Consider the following 19,166-nt stretch of genomic DNA (forward strand, 5'->3'; position numbering starts at 1 on the left):
ATATCCTGCTTTCTTCTCACTGAGGGTTCACAGGTGTTAACTTAAGGCAGGGGCCGGCTTGGACCTCTCTACCCTGTACAGATGGCAATGGAGCACCTTGCTCCACAGCAAGGCCCCCGGCCAGGACCTGCTGGTCGAGCCCCTGTGGTACTCACGGCTGTGTATTTTCTGCAGAGAGAGGTACTTCTCCAGGTTCCTCCTGAGCTTCATCTCATTGCCATACTTGCCCACAGTGCCATCATCGGACAGGATGAAGTGGGAGTGCATGCAGTTGAGTGTGGTGAGTTTGCTGAGGGGGTTGCCCAGGGTCTGGTACAGGCACACCACCTGCGAGACAGCGAGGACAAGAGACGGTCAGAGCTTGAGATCCTTGCCAGGCCGACGGCTCCGAAGGCCTGTCTGTGTCCTACCGAGTTCCTGTCCAGGTCAAAAAGTAGTACCTGCTACCAAGGGCAGTGCTTCTCAAGCTATCTGCAGTGAAGAATCAATCTGAGATTTCTTATTTCTTATGTTTTTATGGACAGATAGGTAGTCTCCTAACGCATGACTAGTATGCGGCTTGTACTACATGAGACTCACACGTTCAACAACACTCTCACACACAGCAAGATAAGCACACGTACCATATGCTTGGATGTCACAGCACCGTCACATGGCTAAAAATGGTTCCATACATTTATTTTCAATTTCTGTACTTACCTTGTCTCAGATCATTAAAAAACAGTTTAAGGATCTGCATTGGTACACAGACTACATCACTATCCAGAAACTATGCCTTTTAATAGATCTATTCCAGAATAATATTTGGACACTGATTTTTTTTTTCTAGTATTCCAAATGAAGTGAAAAGTAAATGGAGATGCATTCATTCAATAAAAAATATCCAGATCTTTATTAATATTTGCTGATTCTTCTATAAGCTACTCCAATTCTCATTTGTTTTTAGAGAGGAGAGAACAGTACAGTCATTTGGTACCTGTGGGGGATTAGTTCCAGGACCACTCGCAGATACCACAATCCACGGATGCTCAAGTCCCTTATATAAAATGGCTCAGTATAGTCGGCCCTCAGTATCCCCTGGATCCGCGGTCGGTTGAATCCTTAGGATCCACTGTCAGTTGACTCCTCAGATGCGGAATCCACAAATAGGGAAGGCCAACTGTGTTTGGAGTCAAAGAGCCCAAGTTTAAGGCTAGGCTCTTCTGCTTTCTAACTTTAACTCTGGGTAACACCTGCTTCCTTTCTCAGGCTTATTTTCCTCATGTATAAGTGATGATAATGATTGCTATAGCAGAGGGTTGCTGTGAGGCTTTAAAGAAATAATGGGGGCTTCCCTGGTGGCGCAGTGGTTAAGAATCCACCTGCCAATGCAGGGGACATGGGTTTAAGCCCTGGTCTGGGAAGATCCCACATGCCGTGGAGCAACTAAGCCCGTGCACCACAACTATTGAGCCTGTGCTCTAGAGCCCGTGAGCCACAACTACTGAAGCCCGCACACCTAGAGCCCGTGCTCCACAACAAGAGAAGCCACCTCAATGAGAAGCCTGTGCACCGCAACAAAGAGTAGCCCCCACTCGCCACAACTAGAGAAAGCCTGCGTGCAGCAACGAAGGCCCAACACAGCCAAAAAAAAAAAGAAAGAAATTAAAAAAAAAAAGAAATAATGGATGTAAAAAGCACTACAAACATTACAAACATTAGTATTTAAAAGTTACTTTTATAATCCCTAAGCATGACACTGAGGCCAGAAACCAAAAAGAAAATAATTGATAGATGTAACACATATTTTTTACACATGGAAAGATGTTCATAAATGATACAAATTAAAATCTGGGAAATGCAGCACACATGGCAAACAAAAATGTTAATAGAATGAATTATAATACAAAAGGTCTTTCAAAATATAAAAACTATGCTTAAAAATGCATAAAAACCACATGGAAAGATGTTGAATCTCACTAGTAATCAGAGAAACGTACATAAGAAAAATTAGGTGTTATTTTATACCTATCAGAATGGCAAAGTTTAAAAAAAGCCAGAATACCCGAAGCTGGAAATGGTACAGGGAAATGGGCACCCTCATACCCTGTTGGTAGGAATGTAAATTGTTACCACCTTTCTGGAAGACAATTAGTCACATTTTAAAAGTTACATACCAACTGGTCCAAACATTCTACTTTGAGAATAACTTCTAAGGAAATAAGTGTTTTCAGCTAGCTTCAAAAATATATGTGTCTTATCACAACATTAATATCATTTTCTGTAAAAGTTAAAAATAGAAAACATAAATGGACAATATAGAGGGATGGTTAAATAAATTATAGTACTTTAATACAACAGAACTTTATCAGGCATGAAAAATAAAAATGCACCCTTGGCTCTCAGAATGTGGTCTCTTAATACTATTTCCCACTAAAAGCAACCAGCCATTTCTCTAGGAGCAAAAATTATATACAATGAGCCAAGAACAGTTTTTTTCATACTAAAACACAAGGAAGCAATGATAAATGACTAGATTTGTGTTAAAAGGACTCAGGAGACAACTTGAAAGGCTCCACTGGCCACAATGGGACAATATGAGCGTGATAAAGAATAATAACTATATTAGAATAATGGATTAAAACATACCAAATATGTTTAACTTCCTGAATCAGAAAAAAAACAACAACAACAGACTGTTCACCTTGGGGGATGGTAGATAACCAACTCAATGCTTTGAAAACTGGCAAATAAAGAAAAAGAATCAAATATTTATTCTACCCTTTCCCATACAACCGTACCACAAGGTAAACCAAGCAATTGAGGAGAAAATGTTTCTCTTTATAGAGTATTTAAGCTAATAAATGAAGAAAGAACACTATAATTAAATATTAGCATTTTTGCAACCCTGTTGAAATAATAAATCTAGGCAATGACATCATAAAAAGAGTGAGGATGTTATGTCACAAGGGAAGGACACATCTCCTCCTAGGGCATAAACCTGTACAAAAAGAACCTGAATCTGATCATACCTTTGGATCAAACTACCAATTTACAAGAAAGACAAAAGACAGAGAAATAGGCTAAATGCTACTACAAGAGCTTAAATCTGCAAAATCCAAACTGTGGGAAACTCTTTAGGAATGACCCAGTTTCTTCAACAAATAAATTGAAACAAACAAACAGAAAACAAAAAAGGAGACGGAGGGAAAATCCAGAGATCAAAAGTGACTCAAGGAAAAAAACTAAGTGACCGAAGAGACAAATCAACCCATCACAATGTAGGGAAATTTTTTGGATAATGAAATCAAACAACTGAAAAATTGAGACAATCAGAAACTTGAACACAGACTGGATATTTGATGATATTCAGAAATTATTGTTAATTTTTTAGGTACGAATATGGCAATGTGGTTATATTTTTTAATTGTCCATATACTTTAGAAATAACTACTAAAATATTTACCAATGAAATTATTTGATGTCTGGAATTTGCTTCAAAATAATGGAGGGAGGAGATGGAGAATGGATGAGGGACTAAACTAAACAAAATTGGCTCTGAGTTCATAACTGTTGAAACCGGGAGAAGGGTACGAAGGAGATGATTATTCTCATCTCTCTACTCTTTAATGTGTTCGAAATTTTCCAAAATGAAAGTTAAAACAAACCATAAGCATGTCTATATTAACTGACATAGAGAATTAATTATGTTAAAGAGTTAAGCTGAAAAACAGATTCACAACAATAGGTTTCTGTTGTTACTTTTTTAACACAAAACTTTTTTTTACTATACATACGTACGCATACATAGAAAAAAATTCTAGAATGATACACACAAAAATATTAACAGTGCTTATCTTTCTTCTTCATACCTTTTGTAATACTTGAGATACCTACCAAAAATATACATTAGTCTTGTAAACAAACTTAGACAAGTCCGTCCCTTTAGAATCATTCTGGCTACTGTGTTGGGATCAGACCTTAATAAGAGACATGGATGAGAGTAGGGAAGGCTATTACAATCATCCAGGTGACAGAAAATAGTGGCTTAAACCTGCTCAGTAACAGTGGAGGTAATAAAAAGAGGTCAGATTCCGGATAGATATATATATTTTTTTTAAATAAATTTATTTATTTTATTTATTTTTATTTTTGGCTGTGTTAGGCCTTCGTTGCTGTGTGTGGGCTTTCTCTAGTTGCGGTGAGCGGTGCTACTCTTCGTTGCGGTGTGCAGGCTTCTCATTGTGGTGGCTTTTCTTGTTGCAGAGCATGGGCTCTAGGCGCGCGGGCTTCAGTAGTTGTGGCACACAGGCTCAGTAGTTGTGGCTCGCGGGCTCTAGAGCGCAGGCTCAGTAGTTGTGGCGCACGGGCTTAGTTGCTCCACAGCATGTGTGATCCTCCCGGACCAGGGCTCGAACCCGTGCCCCTTGCATTGGCAGGCGGATTCTTAACCACTGCGCCACCAGCGAAGCCCCCAGATAAATTTTTAAAGTGAAGCTAAGATGATAATTTCCTGGTGGATCGGGTTTGAGGCATGAGACGGAGATCATTCCAGGATAAGTTCAGGGTTTGGGCTTGAGAACTGCAGGACAAGATTGTCACTTTCTAAGATAGGGTAAGGGAGGCAGTAGGAAGTCAGGAGTTTATTTGGGGTATATTACATTCAAGATGTCTACTAGATATCCGGATATAGTGCTAAGCTGGCAACTGGATACATGTTTATCTCCTTTTGTTGTGAAAGGATTGTCTACTTACATCTCTTCCAATAAGATCTTTCCGGTTCTCAATGACACCCCAAGGAGGGATTCCAACTGTCCAGATTTTTCTCAAGGACTGGGAGGAGTGGGCTTTCAGGGCATCCCCAACATGTTTGGACACACCTATGAACAATCAGTTTAGAAGTCAAACTTTAACTCACAAATCACGCAAAACACTGTGACTGCCGGAAAGAGACAAGTAGACAAGCATATGCAAAAGACCATTATCAGGGAAAGTTGCTGGCACAGTGGAATTAATTTCTGATACTTTGACTTGCTCTACTCCCTCTTGACACCTCCTTCTCCTATCACTAACCTTTCTACCTGAACAATTCTCCTCTTCCTTTGAGAAACTTCTGCTTACAACCTCAGTTCTGTCCCTATTCTTGCCTGGCCAGAACATCCTGTAAACCCACCCCTGACATCATGAATGTTCTTAGTATTTTTTTCTCTAACCTTCTTGACTGTCCCAGTAAAACATCCTGAAGATCCTTGCTTCATTGAGGCAAATTAATTTAACAGCTCTATATTCATAAATATTCCAGAACTAATACATTAATGTTTGCCTTTCTGGGACTAATAATAATAATAATAATAGCCAACACTTACTGAACTCTTAACTACACACCAGGTGCTTTTTTAAGTTTTACATGCATTTACACTTTAAGTAGGAATATTTTTAGTCTATTTTATAGGCAAAAATTGAGGCACAAGGAAGTTAAATAATTTGCCCAAGGTTATAGAGCTGGTAGCTTGTACAGTTTGGATTCCAATCCATGATCTGACTTTTTTCAATAGACTTTACTTTTTTTTTAAATTTAATTTTATTATTTTTTTATACAGCTGGTTCTTATTAGCTATCTATTTTATACACATCAGTGTATACATGTCAATCCCAATCGCCCAATTCATCACACCACCACCCCCACCCCTGCTGCTTTCCCCCTTTGGTGTCCATACGTTTGTTCTCTACTTCTGTGTCTATTTCTGCCCTGCAAACTGGTTCATCTGTACCATTTTTCTAGGTTCCACATGTATGCGTTAATATACGATATTTGTTTTTCTCTTTCTGACTTACTTCACTCTGTATGACAGTCTCTAGGTCCATCCACGTCTCTACAAATGGCCCAATTTCGAATGGATAAAGAAGATGTGGCACATATATACAATGGAATATTACTCAGCCATAAAAAGGAACGAAAATTAGACTTTACTTTTTAGAGCAGTTTTAGATTCACAGCAAAATTGAGCCAGAGGTACAGAGATTTCCCATATACCCTCTTCCCTACACATTTACAACCTCCCCACTGTCAACATCCCCTACCAAAGTGGAACATTTGTTACAACTGATGAACCTACACTGACACATCATAATCATCCAAAGTCCACAGTTTACATTACATTAGAGTTCACTCTTGGTGTTGTACATTCTATGGGTTTGGACAAATGTATAATAACATGTATGCACCATTACAGCATCATACAGAATAGTTTCACTGCCCTAAAAGTCCTCTGTACTCTGTCTATTCATCCCTCATTCCCCCAATCCTTGATAACCACTGATCCTTTTATTATCTCTATAGTTTTGCCTTTTCCAGAATGTCATATAGTTGGAATTATGCAATACGTAGCCTTTTGAGATTGGTTTAATCTGCCTTTTAGCAGAAATAGAGTCACAGACATAGAGAACAAACTTATGGTTACCAAGGGGGGAGGTGGTGGGTGGGATGAATTGGGACATTGGGACTGACATACATACACTACTGTGTATAAAATAGATAACTGATGAGAACCTACTGTATAGCACAGGGAACTCTACTCAATGCTCTGTGGCAACCTAGATAGGAAGGAAAGCTAAAAAAGAGTGGATATATGTATACGTATGACTGATTCACTTTGCTATACAGCAAGAAACCAACACAACATTGTAAAGTGACTCTACTCCAATAAAAATTAATTTTAAAAAAATTTGCCTTTTAATCACAAACACTACATTACACCACTTACTCTTTCTATGTACAGTCTGACTCTATGTGTCATTAGCACAGGAAAAAAAAAAAACCAACAAAGCCCTGCATATTGCATGTATCTAATGCATAGCACCTAAATCATTTCCTTCTCTCTGGAATCCTCCCCTCCAGCCATCTTTTGCACTTTTCCCAGTCATTTTCTAAAATTGGGGGTCTGGACCACAGAACACACATCAATACCAATAGAGATTCAGATCCATAGGTTTCGCATGCGTTACCAGCATGTGGGGTGATCGTTTGTCAGCAGCCCACATGTGATCTTAATACATATTATCTGCTAAGACTCTCTGTAAAACCAGATCTGACATTATCATTCCCTATTCATTCTTCTGTTCCAAATCTTTTGAGGGCTCCCTGCTACATAGAGAATAAAACCTCAGCCCAAATAACATGGCACCCAATCTGGCTCCAGTCTCCCTTGCTGTCCCTGTCCTCTACCACACGGCACATCCAGCTAGCAGCCTTATCACCTCTTTCTACACATGTCTTAATCTCCAGCTGTGTACCTTGCCCTGAACTGCCACCTCTGCCTAGAATGCTTTTTCCCACCCTTCTCTCAAGGCCAACATTAAGTGCTATATCCTTCACCAAGCTTTCTTCTCAGGTTCCCTCAGTTGGAACCGGAATTTGTTGTCCTCTTCCTCTTCCTTTTGCTCCCAAACACTTTCTTTGTATCTCAACTATGACCCATTCAGCATTGATTTTTGGTTAGTTGCTTACTCTCTGTTTGTTACAGTCACCCACCCCATCACTAAACCCGGGGTCCATATCTTACTCGTCTTTCACCCATAGCATCTATCCAAATGCTTGACACACAATAGATTCTTAAAGGCTTCTGGCATTCAATTTAAATAAATGTAAAAAATTCATGCCAAATAATGTTCAACTACAGTTGAGAAGCATCTCAAGCATAGGTTGGAGCTGGTAAGCAAAGCTTCTCAAATTTCAATGTGCCTAAGAATCACCTGGGGATGTCATCAAAATGCAGATTCTGATCCCACCGGTCTGAGAAGCCCGATATCTGCATTCCCAACAAGCTCCTAGGTGATGTTGATGTTGCTGGTCCAGGGACCACTTTTTGAGCAGTCAGGACCTAAGGAGCTGAGGCTGAATCAGGTTAGACCCTGATTATTGCTTCAGGAAGCTCCAAGTATACCTCATTTCTCATTTCTTTTGTTCATTTGAACTATTTCAATAGTCTTCACACTATTATATTTGTGTTCTTTAACTGGCCCTAATCTAAAATATTTTTTTCTTAAAAAAGCAATAAGTGGCGCAGCAGTTAAGACTCCATGCTCCCAATGCAGGGGGCCTGGGTTCGATCCCTAGCCGGGGAACTAGATCCCACATGCATGCCACAACTAAGAGTTCACATGCCACACCTAAGGAGCCCGCCTGCCACAACTAAGGAGCCAGTGAGCCTCAACTAAGGAGCCTGCCTGCCGCAACCAAGACCCAGCACAACTAAATAAATAAATAAAAACATCTTCCCAGCAATCAATAAAAAAAAAAAAAAAAAAAAAGCAATAAGTAAAATAAAGCCTGTAACACAATTCAAAGAAAAAAACCATGCCCAAGTTCACCTTTTTCTGGACTCTACAAAACTTCCCCATCCACCCTCTTGTTTTTACTGGAAATAAAATAAGTACTACACATTGGACTTAGAACTATGCAACCTTTGCTTTTTTCTAAGAATGTGAAACAGTAATTATCTCAATGACATGTACCAGAGGAACTACCAGGTTACCCATTAGTGACAAGACGAATCCCTTGGTTTTATTTTTATTTTGTTTTTTCAATCACTTGCTTCCTTCATTCCTTTTTAATCAAAAGAAATTATTCATTACATTAGTACCTGTTGCTCAGTTCTTAGACATATGTATAGGCCCTGGCCTCTACCTCACAATCAGGTAGATTCATCCTAACCTAACCTGTAAGGCAAAACATAAACGTGCTACAAGTGCTACAGGCAATAAACGCTATAGAAATTAAGAAACAAAAGCGAGTTGAGATAGAGAATGCTTCCTGGGTATGTTGGCATCTAATGTAGATCCTAAAGGTCAGGCAGAACTTAATAGGAAACATTGGCTAGGATATCCCAAATCAAAAGAGGGAGAAGTAAAGGGAAGATGGAAAGCCACAGGTGTGATATTGTGACTTATAATAATATATATTTGGTCTGTTATTGACACAGAGCTCCTTAAAACCTTGGAATTTCCTAAGTGGTGAGAGTGACAGAGGTGCCTTCTGCTATGTTAATGAGGCGACTTTTTGACCTACTGATGGGGGCTGGTTGCCAAGGGAACCAACCAACCACGTGATTAGAGGGTAGGAACTTCCAGTCTCACCCTCAACCATTGCGGAGGGGAGAGGAACTGGAGATTGAGTTCAATTGTCAATAGCCAATGACTTAATCAATCGTGCCCAGGTAATGAGGCCTCCATAAAAAAAAACAAAAAAAAACCAGGGTTCAGAGAGCTTCCAAGTTGGGAAACTTGGGAGGTTTACCAACTTGGGAGGAGGGCATGAAAGCTCCATGCCCCTTCCCCCATGCCTTGCCCTATGCATCTCTTCAATCTACCTGTTCCTGAGTTACATCCTTTTATAATAAACTGGTAATCTAGTGAGTAAACTGGTTTCCTGCATTCTGTGAGCTGCTCTAGCAAATTCATCAAACCCAAGGAGGGGATGGTGGGAACCTCTGATTTATAGCCAGCCAGTCAGAAGCACGGGTAACAACGGACTTGAGGCTGACATCTGAAGTGGGGACAGTCTTGTGGGACTGAGCCCTTAACCTGTGGAATCCGACGCTATTTCCTGGTAGACAGTAATTCAGAATTGAGCTGAATTGTAAGACACTCAGCTGGTGCTGGAGAACTGTGGTGTGTTGGGAAAGAACCCACACATGAGAACTGGTGTCAGAACTGTAACATATCAGTAACAGATTAGTAACAGAGGAGTGTGTGAAGTCAGTAATCCTCAACCCTGGCTGCACATTAGATACCCTTCAGAAGTTTCACCCTGAAAAACTCTAATTAATCTGGGGTAGACCTTGTGCATCTGTATTTTTGCAAAGCCCCCAGATGATTCTCTAACATACATACAGTTCATAAACACTGATGCAAAAGAGTAGGGTTAGAGGTTCAGGGGCTACTAAATGAAGTTCTTGAATGTCAGATTTCAAGAAGTATGAAAGAGTCATTGACAGAAACAAGTGAGTGAAATGGCAGTTATGTAGTTAATTATCTCCTCATGCCCCATACACTCAATGCAGTTGTTGCACATGTCACTGATTTCCAATTCCTGAGAACCTGACCATGGTGAGTTTAGCTCACGTCTATGCCCACACACTACCTCACCACAGTCCAAAGCTCACGAAAACCTATTTTCTTTGCCAGACGTTTACCCAAAGTTATATTAAAATAGCATATTTTAAACAATGGTAAAAATACATTCCAGGAAAGGTCTAGGATTCTTCTGGGTTTCTTTTCCAGTCACTACACTTTCAGTCTTTCTCACGCTACCACATCTCCTGGGAGCACTGCAGAGCAGAGGTTAGGTGCTATACTGCCTGATTCACAATTAAAAAGAAGGAATTAAAAAAAGAGAAAAAGACTGAAACAGGGAATGTGCCTTACCAGTATTAATGCCTTCTGTTATTATCCACGCTCCCGTTGTCTCTGCAGCTTTGACCAAACCTTGGCTGAAGATCTCTTTAAGTTTGGAAGACATCTTGAAGTTTTGGATGCCCCCGTGGACAGAGATCACCAGCTTTGGCAGTTCCATCTTCCACACTTTCAACATTAAATGTAACAGATGATCCAACTTTGTGTCATAAGAAGTTCTAATATACTGGAAGATATGCATATACACATATACATAAAATAGTGGAAAATACCTGCCACGTCGCAGTAAGCACACAGCAGGGCAACTGAAATGCCAAAACTTGAAAGAAAATGTCTAGGATCTCTTTAAAAGTTCATCTTCATATAATGGAAATATTTACTTTGAAAAGATCCCACACCCCCTTTAAGTTCCTTCTGAGAATTACAAGTCACGATAGGAAGGCTTCCTCTGGTTTTCAGGGTTAGTCCACCAATGTTCTCTAGAAGGTCTGAGGTAAGGCAGAAATACTTCAAACTGGCAAAAATCACTACGCCAGCAAACCCATTTAAAAAGAGTTTTAGAAATAAGTGAAATGAGGTTTTTTCATAAATGTTATGGCTTTTAATTTACTGGACCATTTCACATATTTGTATAATTTAAATTAGGAACCAGAAGCATGTTCATTTATTTTAAATTTTACATTCTAACCATTTCTTATATATATCATCTCTCTAAAAACTTCTTTTCCAAAATAAATACTTTTCATAAGAGAGTCAATGTAACCAAAAGAAAAGACGAGGGAAATCAGGCAGCTCCAGAATCATTTTGCATTTTGCCCAAGAATATAGTGTGTGGCTGGGTTTCTTTTCCCAGCCAATGCAGCCAGATACAGACTGGTAAAATCATATTGAGATGAGTGTGAGGCAACCAACAGCAAGAATAAGTCGGATTTATAGGATAAGGACCATAAGAAACCATGAGTTTATAAAACTACAGCAAAAATAACCACAGGTAGAGATCGCCATAGATATGCAAATAGGAATTATCCATTGCAATTACACATTGTCCTCCAGAATGTGATAGTGATTTAAAACAATTGTCTTCATCTTTGAAATTCTTAAAACATAATCTCTTCATTTCATAATTAAAATATTAGAATTTCTGACATGAGGATGGTGCAGCCATCACAGGATGTAGTAGAAAGAATCTAAGGGTAACTAGGATTCAGTCTACAAGTGAGAAAACTGAGTTGCCACGACTTTATCACATATTCGAAGAGTAGGAAAAATACAAGTTGACCTTTGTGAAAGGGTTCATGTTGCCCCGAATGATGAATAAGGGCAGAGGAGGCAGCTCTGGTTTAGTTCTCCTTCTCTCTCTCAGTTCTTTCTCCCAGGTAGCCCTCCCTTTCAGTTATAAGTCCTTTTAGTCCTAGAAGATACTTCTCCTTGAGATTTCAGGATAAACACCTTGATCAACTAAATTATCAGCACTAGAGTCTTTTCTTCCAAAGGCCAACTGAAGACGGTGCTAAGGTTTAATGACTCTCTTTCCCCTCCTCCTCCTTTATCGTAGCTCACCTCCAAACCTCTTTGGAAGGAGGTGGGAGGGATAACAACTAGGAAGGGAAATGCAGCAGAGGGGATGAGTAACCAGCTCTCACAAGCTCTCCTGCTGTGCACCCTAAACCTGAAGTGCAATTCCAGGCTGAAATATAAGGGTAGCCTCTTCTGAGAGATCAAATAAAATGCATTCAGGCACAGAGGATGTAACAGGAGCCTAATGCTAGGCATAAAACGTATTAGTGATCAGATCTGTCTAAACATGTTTTCAGTTTTCCTAAATGTACCATATTCCCCCTTGGCCTTCCCACAAGCTATTCCTCACGCCTACAGTGTTCTTACCCTTCTGTCTCACCAGGCACCAAACACCTCACTCATCTTTCCCATCTCAGCTTAGCCATCCCTACTCTCAGATGGCTTCCTTGACACATGCACACCACCCCAGAAAAACAGGAGGAGTTCCCTTTTCATTCTCTCAAAGAACCCTGTATTCCCCTTTCCTAGCATCCCCACCATCTGGGGTAATTTTATATTTATTTCCTGTTTCCCTCACTAGACTGTGAGCAATGTTAGTACACAGAACATATTCTCTTTGGGGCATAGCAAAGTATGGGCAACTGATAAAGATCTGTTGAATGGATTAAAAAAATGAGTAAATGAAGATGATTATGAACAAACATAAAAGCAAAAGGAAGAAGACGAACAGTTAAGTGAAAAATTACATAAAGAGTTCTATGAGAGTCAGCTTCCAAAAAGGACTGGAGGACAGTTTTCTTGCCAACTAAAACAAACAAACAAAAATCAATGCACAAAGTTAGATGCAAGTGGATTAGTAATCAGAAATGTAGATTACTGTACAATTATGTTATGAAACCTTATTATGATTGCACTATTAAGAACAGTTTTTCAAATCCTTTTAACTGATGATGCACTGCAGGACACAACTGATTCTGAGCTTTCCTGAGGCAGGCTCCCTCTGTATTTTCCCCAAGGAAAGCTGCCTCTAATAAAGCAGTGTACAGTTAACAAGCTCAATAGAAAACAGCTGAAAGACAGCTGACCTGTCAATACTATGTGAATCACATGTAAAATACTATATTAGGGACAGGAGAAAAACTGGCCTGTAAAGCCCAGCACTATCATTCAGGGGGTACAGAAATTTCTCCATTTTCTTCCCGAGAAAAAGCTCTCACAAGGGCATAGCAGGCACCAACAGCCACAGGTTAAGTTACTGGGAATTGCTATGGCCGTGATTCAGGTGAAGTCTGTTCTTTGGTAGTAACTTTTGTACATTCCTTAAGAAAAGGGAAGCCGTTTGGCAACTGCCTCATGAGCAATAAGCCATTCTCTTCTGCAGAGGGCACTAACCTGGCTGAAAGAAGTCAATCAAAGAGCTGGCCACACCACACCTGGGAAAGGTATCATGCCCCTCAGACATAAAAGAAAAAGAAGAGTCGGGTCATTTTTGTCAACAGGTGAGTAACATGGATCGCCTTTGCAATAAAACCTGGTCATCTGATCATCTACACTTAGAAATACAATTTGGAGATACATTTGGAGGTTATAGCCTCTGTTAAAAATCAGCAAAATAGGAGACCTTCAAGATGGTGGAGGAGTAAGACGTGGAGATCACCTTCCTCCCCACAAATACATCAGAAATACATCTACATGTGGAACAACTCCTACTAACACCTACTGAACGCTGGCAGAAGGCCTCAGACTTCCCAAAAGGCAAGAAACTCCCCACATACCTGGGTAGGGCAAAAGAAAAAAGAAAAAACAGAGACAAAAGAATAGGGACGGGTCCTGCACCAGTGGGAGGGAGCTGTGAAGGAGGAAAGGTTTCCACACACTAGGAAGCCCCTTCGCAGGCGGAGACGGGGGGTGGCGGTGGGGAAGCTTCCGAGCCACGGAGGAGAGTGCAGCCACAGGGGTGCAGAGGGCAAAGCGGAGAGATTCCCGCACAGAGGATCAGTGCCGAGCAGCACTCACCAGCCCGAGACGCTTGTCTGCTCACCCGCCGGGGTGGGTCGGGGCTGGGAGCTGAGGCTCCGGATTCGGTTGGATCCCAGGGAGAGGGCTGGGGTTGGCTGCGTGATCACAGCCTGAAGGGGCTAGTGCGCCACGGCTAGCTGCGAGGGAGTCCGGGAAAAAGTCTGGAGCTGCTGAAGAGGCAAGAGACTTTTTCTTGCCTCTTTGTTTCCTGCTGCGCGAGGAGAGGGGATTCAGAGCGCCGCTTAAAGAAGCTCCAGAGACAGGCGCGAGCCACGACTATCAGCGCAGACCCCAGAGATGGGCATGAAACGCTGAGGCTGCTGCTGCCGCCACCAAGAAGCCTGTGTGCGAGCACAGGTCACTACCCACACCTCCCCTCCTGGGAGCCTGTGCAGCCTGCCACTGCCAGGGTCCTGTGATCCAGGGACAACTTCAGCAGGAGAACACACGGCACGCCTCAGGCTGGTGCAACCTCATGCCGGCCTCTGCTGCCGCAGGCTCGCCCCGCATTCCGTACCCCTCCCTCCCCCCCGCCTGAGTGAGCCAGAGCCCCCGAATCAGCTGCTACTTTAACCCCGTCCTGTCTGAGCGGGAACAGAGGCGCTCGGGAGACCTACACACAGAAGCGAGGCCAAATCCAAAGCTGAGCCCCAGGAGCTGTGCAAACAAAGAAGAGAAAGGGAAATCTCTCCCAGCAGCCTCAGGAGCAGTGGATTAAATCTCCAAAATCAACTTGATGCACCTGCATCTGTGGAATACCTGAATAGACAGCAAATCATCCCAAAATTGAGGTGGTGGACTTTGGGAGCAACTATAGACTTGGGATTTGCTTTCTGCATCTAATTTGTTTTTGGTTTTATGTTTATCTTAGTTTAGTATTTAGCATTTATTATCAATGGTAGATTTGTTTATTGATTTGGCTGCTTGCTTCCTTTTTTATATATATATATAGATATATTTTTTTTTTCCTTTTTCTGTGAGTGTGTATGTGTATGCTTCTTTGTGTGATTTTGTCTGTATAGCTTTGCTTTTACCATTTGTCCTAGGGTTCTGTCTGTCCATTTTTATTTTTTTTTTTAGTAGTTTTTTTTTCTTTTTTTCTTTAGTTTTGGCTGCCTTGGGTGTTCGTTGCTGCATGCAGGCTTTCTCTAGTTGCGGCCAGCGGGGGCTACTCTTTGTTGCGGTGTGCGGACTTCTCATTGCGTTGGCTTCTCTTGTTGTGGAGCATGGGCTCTAGGCGCACAGGCTGCAGTAGTTGTGGCATGCGGGCTCAGTGGTTGTGGCTCATGGGCTCTAGGGCGCAGGCTCAGTAGTTGTGGTGCACAGGCTTAGTTGCTCTGTGGCATGTGGGATCTTCCTGGACCAGGGTTCAAACACATGTCCCTTGCATTGGCAGGTGGATTCTTAACCACTGCGCCACCAGGGAAGCCCTTTAGTATAGTTTTTAGCGCTGGTTACCATTGGTGGATTTGCTTCTTGGTTTGGTTGCTGTCTTCTTTCTTTTGTTCTTTTTTTTATTACTTTTAACTTTTTTCATTTTAAATATATTTTTTTTATTTTTTATTTTAAAAACTTTATTCTATTTTTTTTCTTTATTTCTTTCTTTCTCCCTTTACTTCTGAGCGGTGTGGCTGACAGGGTCTTTGGGCTCGGGCTGGATGTCAGGCCTGGCCCTCTGAGGTGGGAGGGCTGAGTTCAGGACATTGGTCCACCAGAGACCTCCCAGCTCCATGTAATATCAAAAGGAGAAAGCTCTCCCAGAGATCTGCATCTCAACGCTAAGACCCAGCTCCACTCGACAACCAGCAAGCTACAGTGTTGGACACCCTATGTGAAAAAACTAACAAGACAGGAACACAACCCCACCCATTAGCAGAGACGCTGCCTAAAATCATAATAAAGTCGCAGACACCCCAAAAGACACCACTGGATGCAGACTTGCCCACCAGAAAGACAAGACCCAGCCTCATCCACCAGAACACAGGCACCAGTGCCCTCCACCAGGAACCCTACACAACCCACTGACCCAACCTTAGCCACTGCGGGCAGACACCAAAAACAATAGGAACTATGAACCTACAGCCTGTAAAAAGGTGACCCCAAACACAGTAAGTTAAGCAAAATGAGAAGACAGAGAAACACACAGCAGACGACGGAGCAAGGTAAAAACCCACCAGACCACACAAATGAAGAGGAAATAGGCAGTCTAACTGAAAAAGAATACAGAGTAATGATAGTAAAGAGGATCCCAAATCTTGGAAGTAGAATGGAGAAAATACAAGAAACGTTTAACAAGGACCTAGAAGAACTAGAGAGCAAACAAAAAATGATTAACAACACAATAAATGAAATTAAAAATTCTCTAGAAGGAATCAACAGCAAAATAACTGAGGTATAAGAACGGATAAGTGACCTGGAAGATAAAATAGTGGAAATAACTACCACAGAGCAGAATAAACAAAAAAGAATGAAAAGAATTGAGGACAGTCTCAGAGACTTCTGAGACAACATTAAACTCACCAACGTTCAAATTATAGGGGTTCCAGAAGAGAAAAAGAAAGGGACTGAGAAAATATTTGAAGAGATTATAGTTGAAAACTTCCCTAATATAGAAAAAGAAAGAGTCAATTAAGTCCAGGAAGCACAGAGAGTCCCATACAGGATAAACCCAAAGGGAAACATGCCAAGACACAAATTAATCAAACTATCAAAAATTAAATACAAACAAAAACATTAAAAGCAGCACGGGAAAAACAACAAATAACACACAAGGAAATCCCCATAAGGTTAACAGCTGATCTTTCAGGATAAACTCTGCAAGCCAGAAGGGAGTGGCAGGACATATTTAAAGTGATGAAAAGGAAAAACCTACAACCAAGATTACTCTACCCAGCAAGGATCTCATTCAGATTTGATGGAGAAATTAAAACCTTTACAGACAAGCAAAAGCTAACAGAATTCAGCACCACCAAACCAGCTTTACAACAAATGCTAAAGGAATTTCTCTAGGCAGGAAAAACAAGAGAAGGAAAAGACCTACAATGACAAACCCAAAACAATTTAGAAAATGGTAACAGGAACATACATAGCGATAACTACCTTAACTGTAAATGGATTAAAGGCTCCAACAAAAAGACACAGAATGGATGAATGGATACAAAAACAAGACCCGTATATATGCTATCTACAAAAGACCCACTTCAGACCTAGGGACACATACAGACTGAAAGTGACAGGATGGAAAAAGATATTCCAGGCAAATGGAAATCAAAAGAAAGCTGGAGTAGCAAATTCTCTCATCAGACAAAATAGACTTTAAAATAAAGACTACTATAAGAGACAAAGAAGGACACTACATAATGATCAATGGATCAATCCAAGAAGAAGATATAACAATTGTAAATATTTATACACCCAACATAGGAGCACATTAATACGTAGGTGAATGCTAACAGCTATAAAAGGGGAAATCGACAGTAACACAATCATAGTAGGGGACTTTAACACCCCACTTTCACCAATGGACAGATCATCCAAAATGAAAATAAATAAAGAAACACAAGCTTTAAAAGATACATTAAGGGCTTCCCTGGTGGCGCAGTGGTTAAGAGTCTGCCTGCCAATGCAGGGGACACGGGTTCGAGCCCTGGTCTGGGAAGATCCCACATGCTGTGGAGCAACTAGGCCCGTGAGCCACAACTACTGAGCCTACGCGTCTGGAGCCTGTGCTCGGCAACAAGAGAGGCCGCGATAGTGAGAGGCCCACGCACCGCGATGAAGAGTGGCCCCCACTTGCCGCAACTGGGGAAAGCCCTCGCGCAGAAGCGAAGACCCAACACAGCCATAAATAAATAAATAAATAAATAAAATTTTTTAAAAAAATTAAAAAAAAAGATACATTAAACAACATGGACTTAATTGATATTTATAGGAAATTCCATCCAAAAACAACAAAATACACTTTAATCTCAAGTGCTCATGGAACATTCTCCAGGATAGATCATATCTTGGGTCACAAATCAAGCCTTGGTAAATCTAAGAAAATTAAAATCATATAAAGTATCTTTTCCGACCACAATGCTATGAGACTAGATATCAATTACAGGAAAAAATCTGTAAGAAATACAAGCACATGGAGGCTAAACAATACACTAGTAAATAACCAAGAGATCACTGAAGAAATCAAAGAGGAAATCAAAAAATACCTAGAAACAAATGACAGTGAAAACATGATGACCCAAAACCTATGGGATGCAGCAAAAGCAGTTCTAAGAGGGAACTTTATAGCAATACAAACCTACCTTAAGAAACAAATTATCTCAAATAAACAACCTAACCTTAAACCTAAAGCAATTAGAGAAAGATGAAAAAAAAAAACAACCCCAAAGTTAGCAGAAGGAAAGGAATCATAAAGATCAGATCAGAAATAAATGAAAAAGAAATGAAGTAAATGATAGCAAAGATCAATAAAACTAAAAGCTGGTTCTTTGAGAAGATAAACAAAATTGATAAACCATTAGCCAGACTCATCGAGAAAAAAAGGGAAAAGACTCAAATCGACAGAATTAGAAATGAAAAAGGAGAAGTAACAATGGACACTGCAGAAATACAAAGGAGCATGAGAGATTACTACAAGCAACTATATGCCAATAAAATGGACAAATTCTTAAAAAAGCACAACTTTCCAAGACTGAACCAGGAAGAAATAGAAAATATAAACAGAACAATCACAAGCACTGAAATTGAGACTGTGATTAAAAATCTTCCAACAAACAAAAGACCAGGACCAGATGGCTTCACAGGTGAATTCTATGAAACATTTAGAGAAAAGCTAACACCTATCCTTCTCAAACTCTTCCAAAATATACCAGAGGGAGGAACACAACCATACTCATTCTACAAGGCCACCATCACTCTGATACCAAAACCAGACAAAGATGTCACAAAGACAGAAAACTACAGGCCAATATCACTGATGAACAATGGTGCAAAAATCCTCAACAAAATACTAGCAAACAGAATCCAACAGCACATTAAAAGGATCATACAACATGATCAAGGGGGATTTATCCCAGGAAGGCAAGAATTCTTCAATATACGCAAATCAATCAATGCAATACACCATATTAACAAATTGAAGGAGAAAAAATATATGATCATCTCAATAGATGCAGAAAAAGCTTTCAACAAAATTCAACACCCATTTAAAATAAAAACCCTCCAGAAAGTAGGCACAG

The 19,166-nt window shown here is 40.6% G+C and overlaps 1 protein-coding gene across 2 annotated transcripts in view; it reads right to left on the minus strand.

The window, feature by feature from the left end:
• TRPM6 (transient receptor potential cation channel subfamily M member 6) overlaps nt 1-19,166 on the minus strand; it is a 199,027-nt gene that overhangs the window by 97,769 nt on the left and 82,092 nt on the right. For both annotated transcript variants that reach the window (XM_057548608.1, XM_057548609.1), the window contains 3 exons: nt 10,405-10,618; nt 4,735-4,859; nt 156-327 (listed from right to left, as the gene is read on the minus strand). In XM_057548608.1, the coding sequence (XP_057404591.1) occupies nt 156-327; nt 4,735-4,859; nt 10,405-10,618 (511 nt within the window). The remainder of the gene's footprint in view (nt 1-155; nt 328-4,734; nt 4,860-10,404; nt 10,619-19,166) is intronic.

This window comes from Balaenoptera acutorostrata, chromosome 6 (genome assembly GCF_949987535.1).
Source record: "Balaenoptera acutorostrata chromosome 6, mBalAcu1.1, whole genome shotgun sequence".
In the NCBI taxonomy this organism is placed as follows: Eukaryota; Metazoa; Chordata; class Mammalia; order Artiodactyla; family Balaenopteridae; genus Balaenoptera; species Balaenoptera acutorostrata.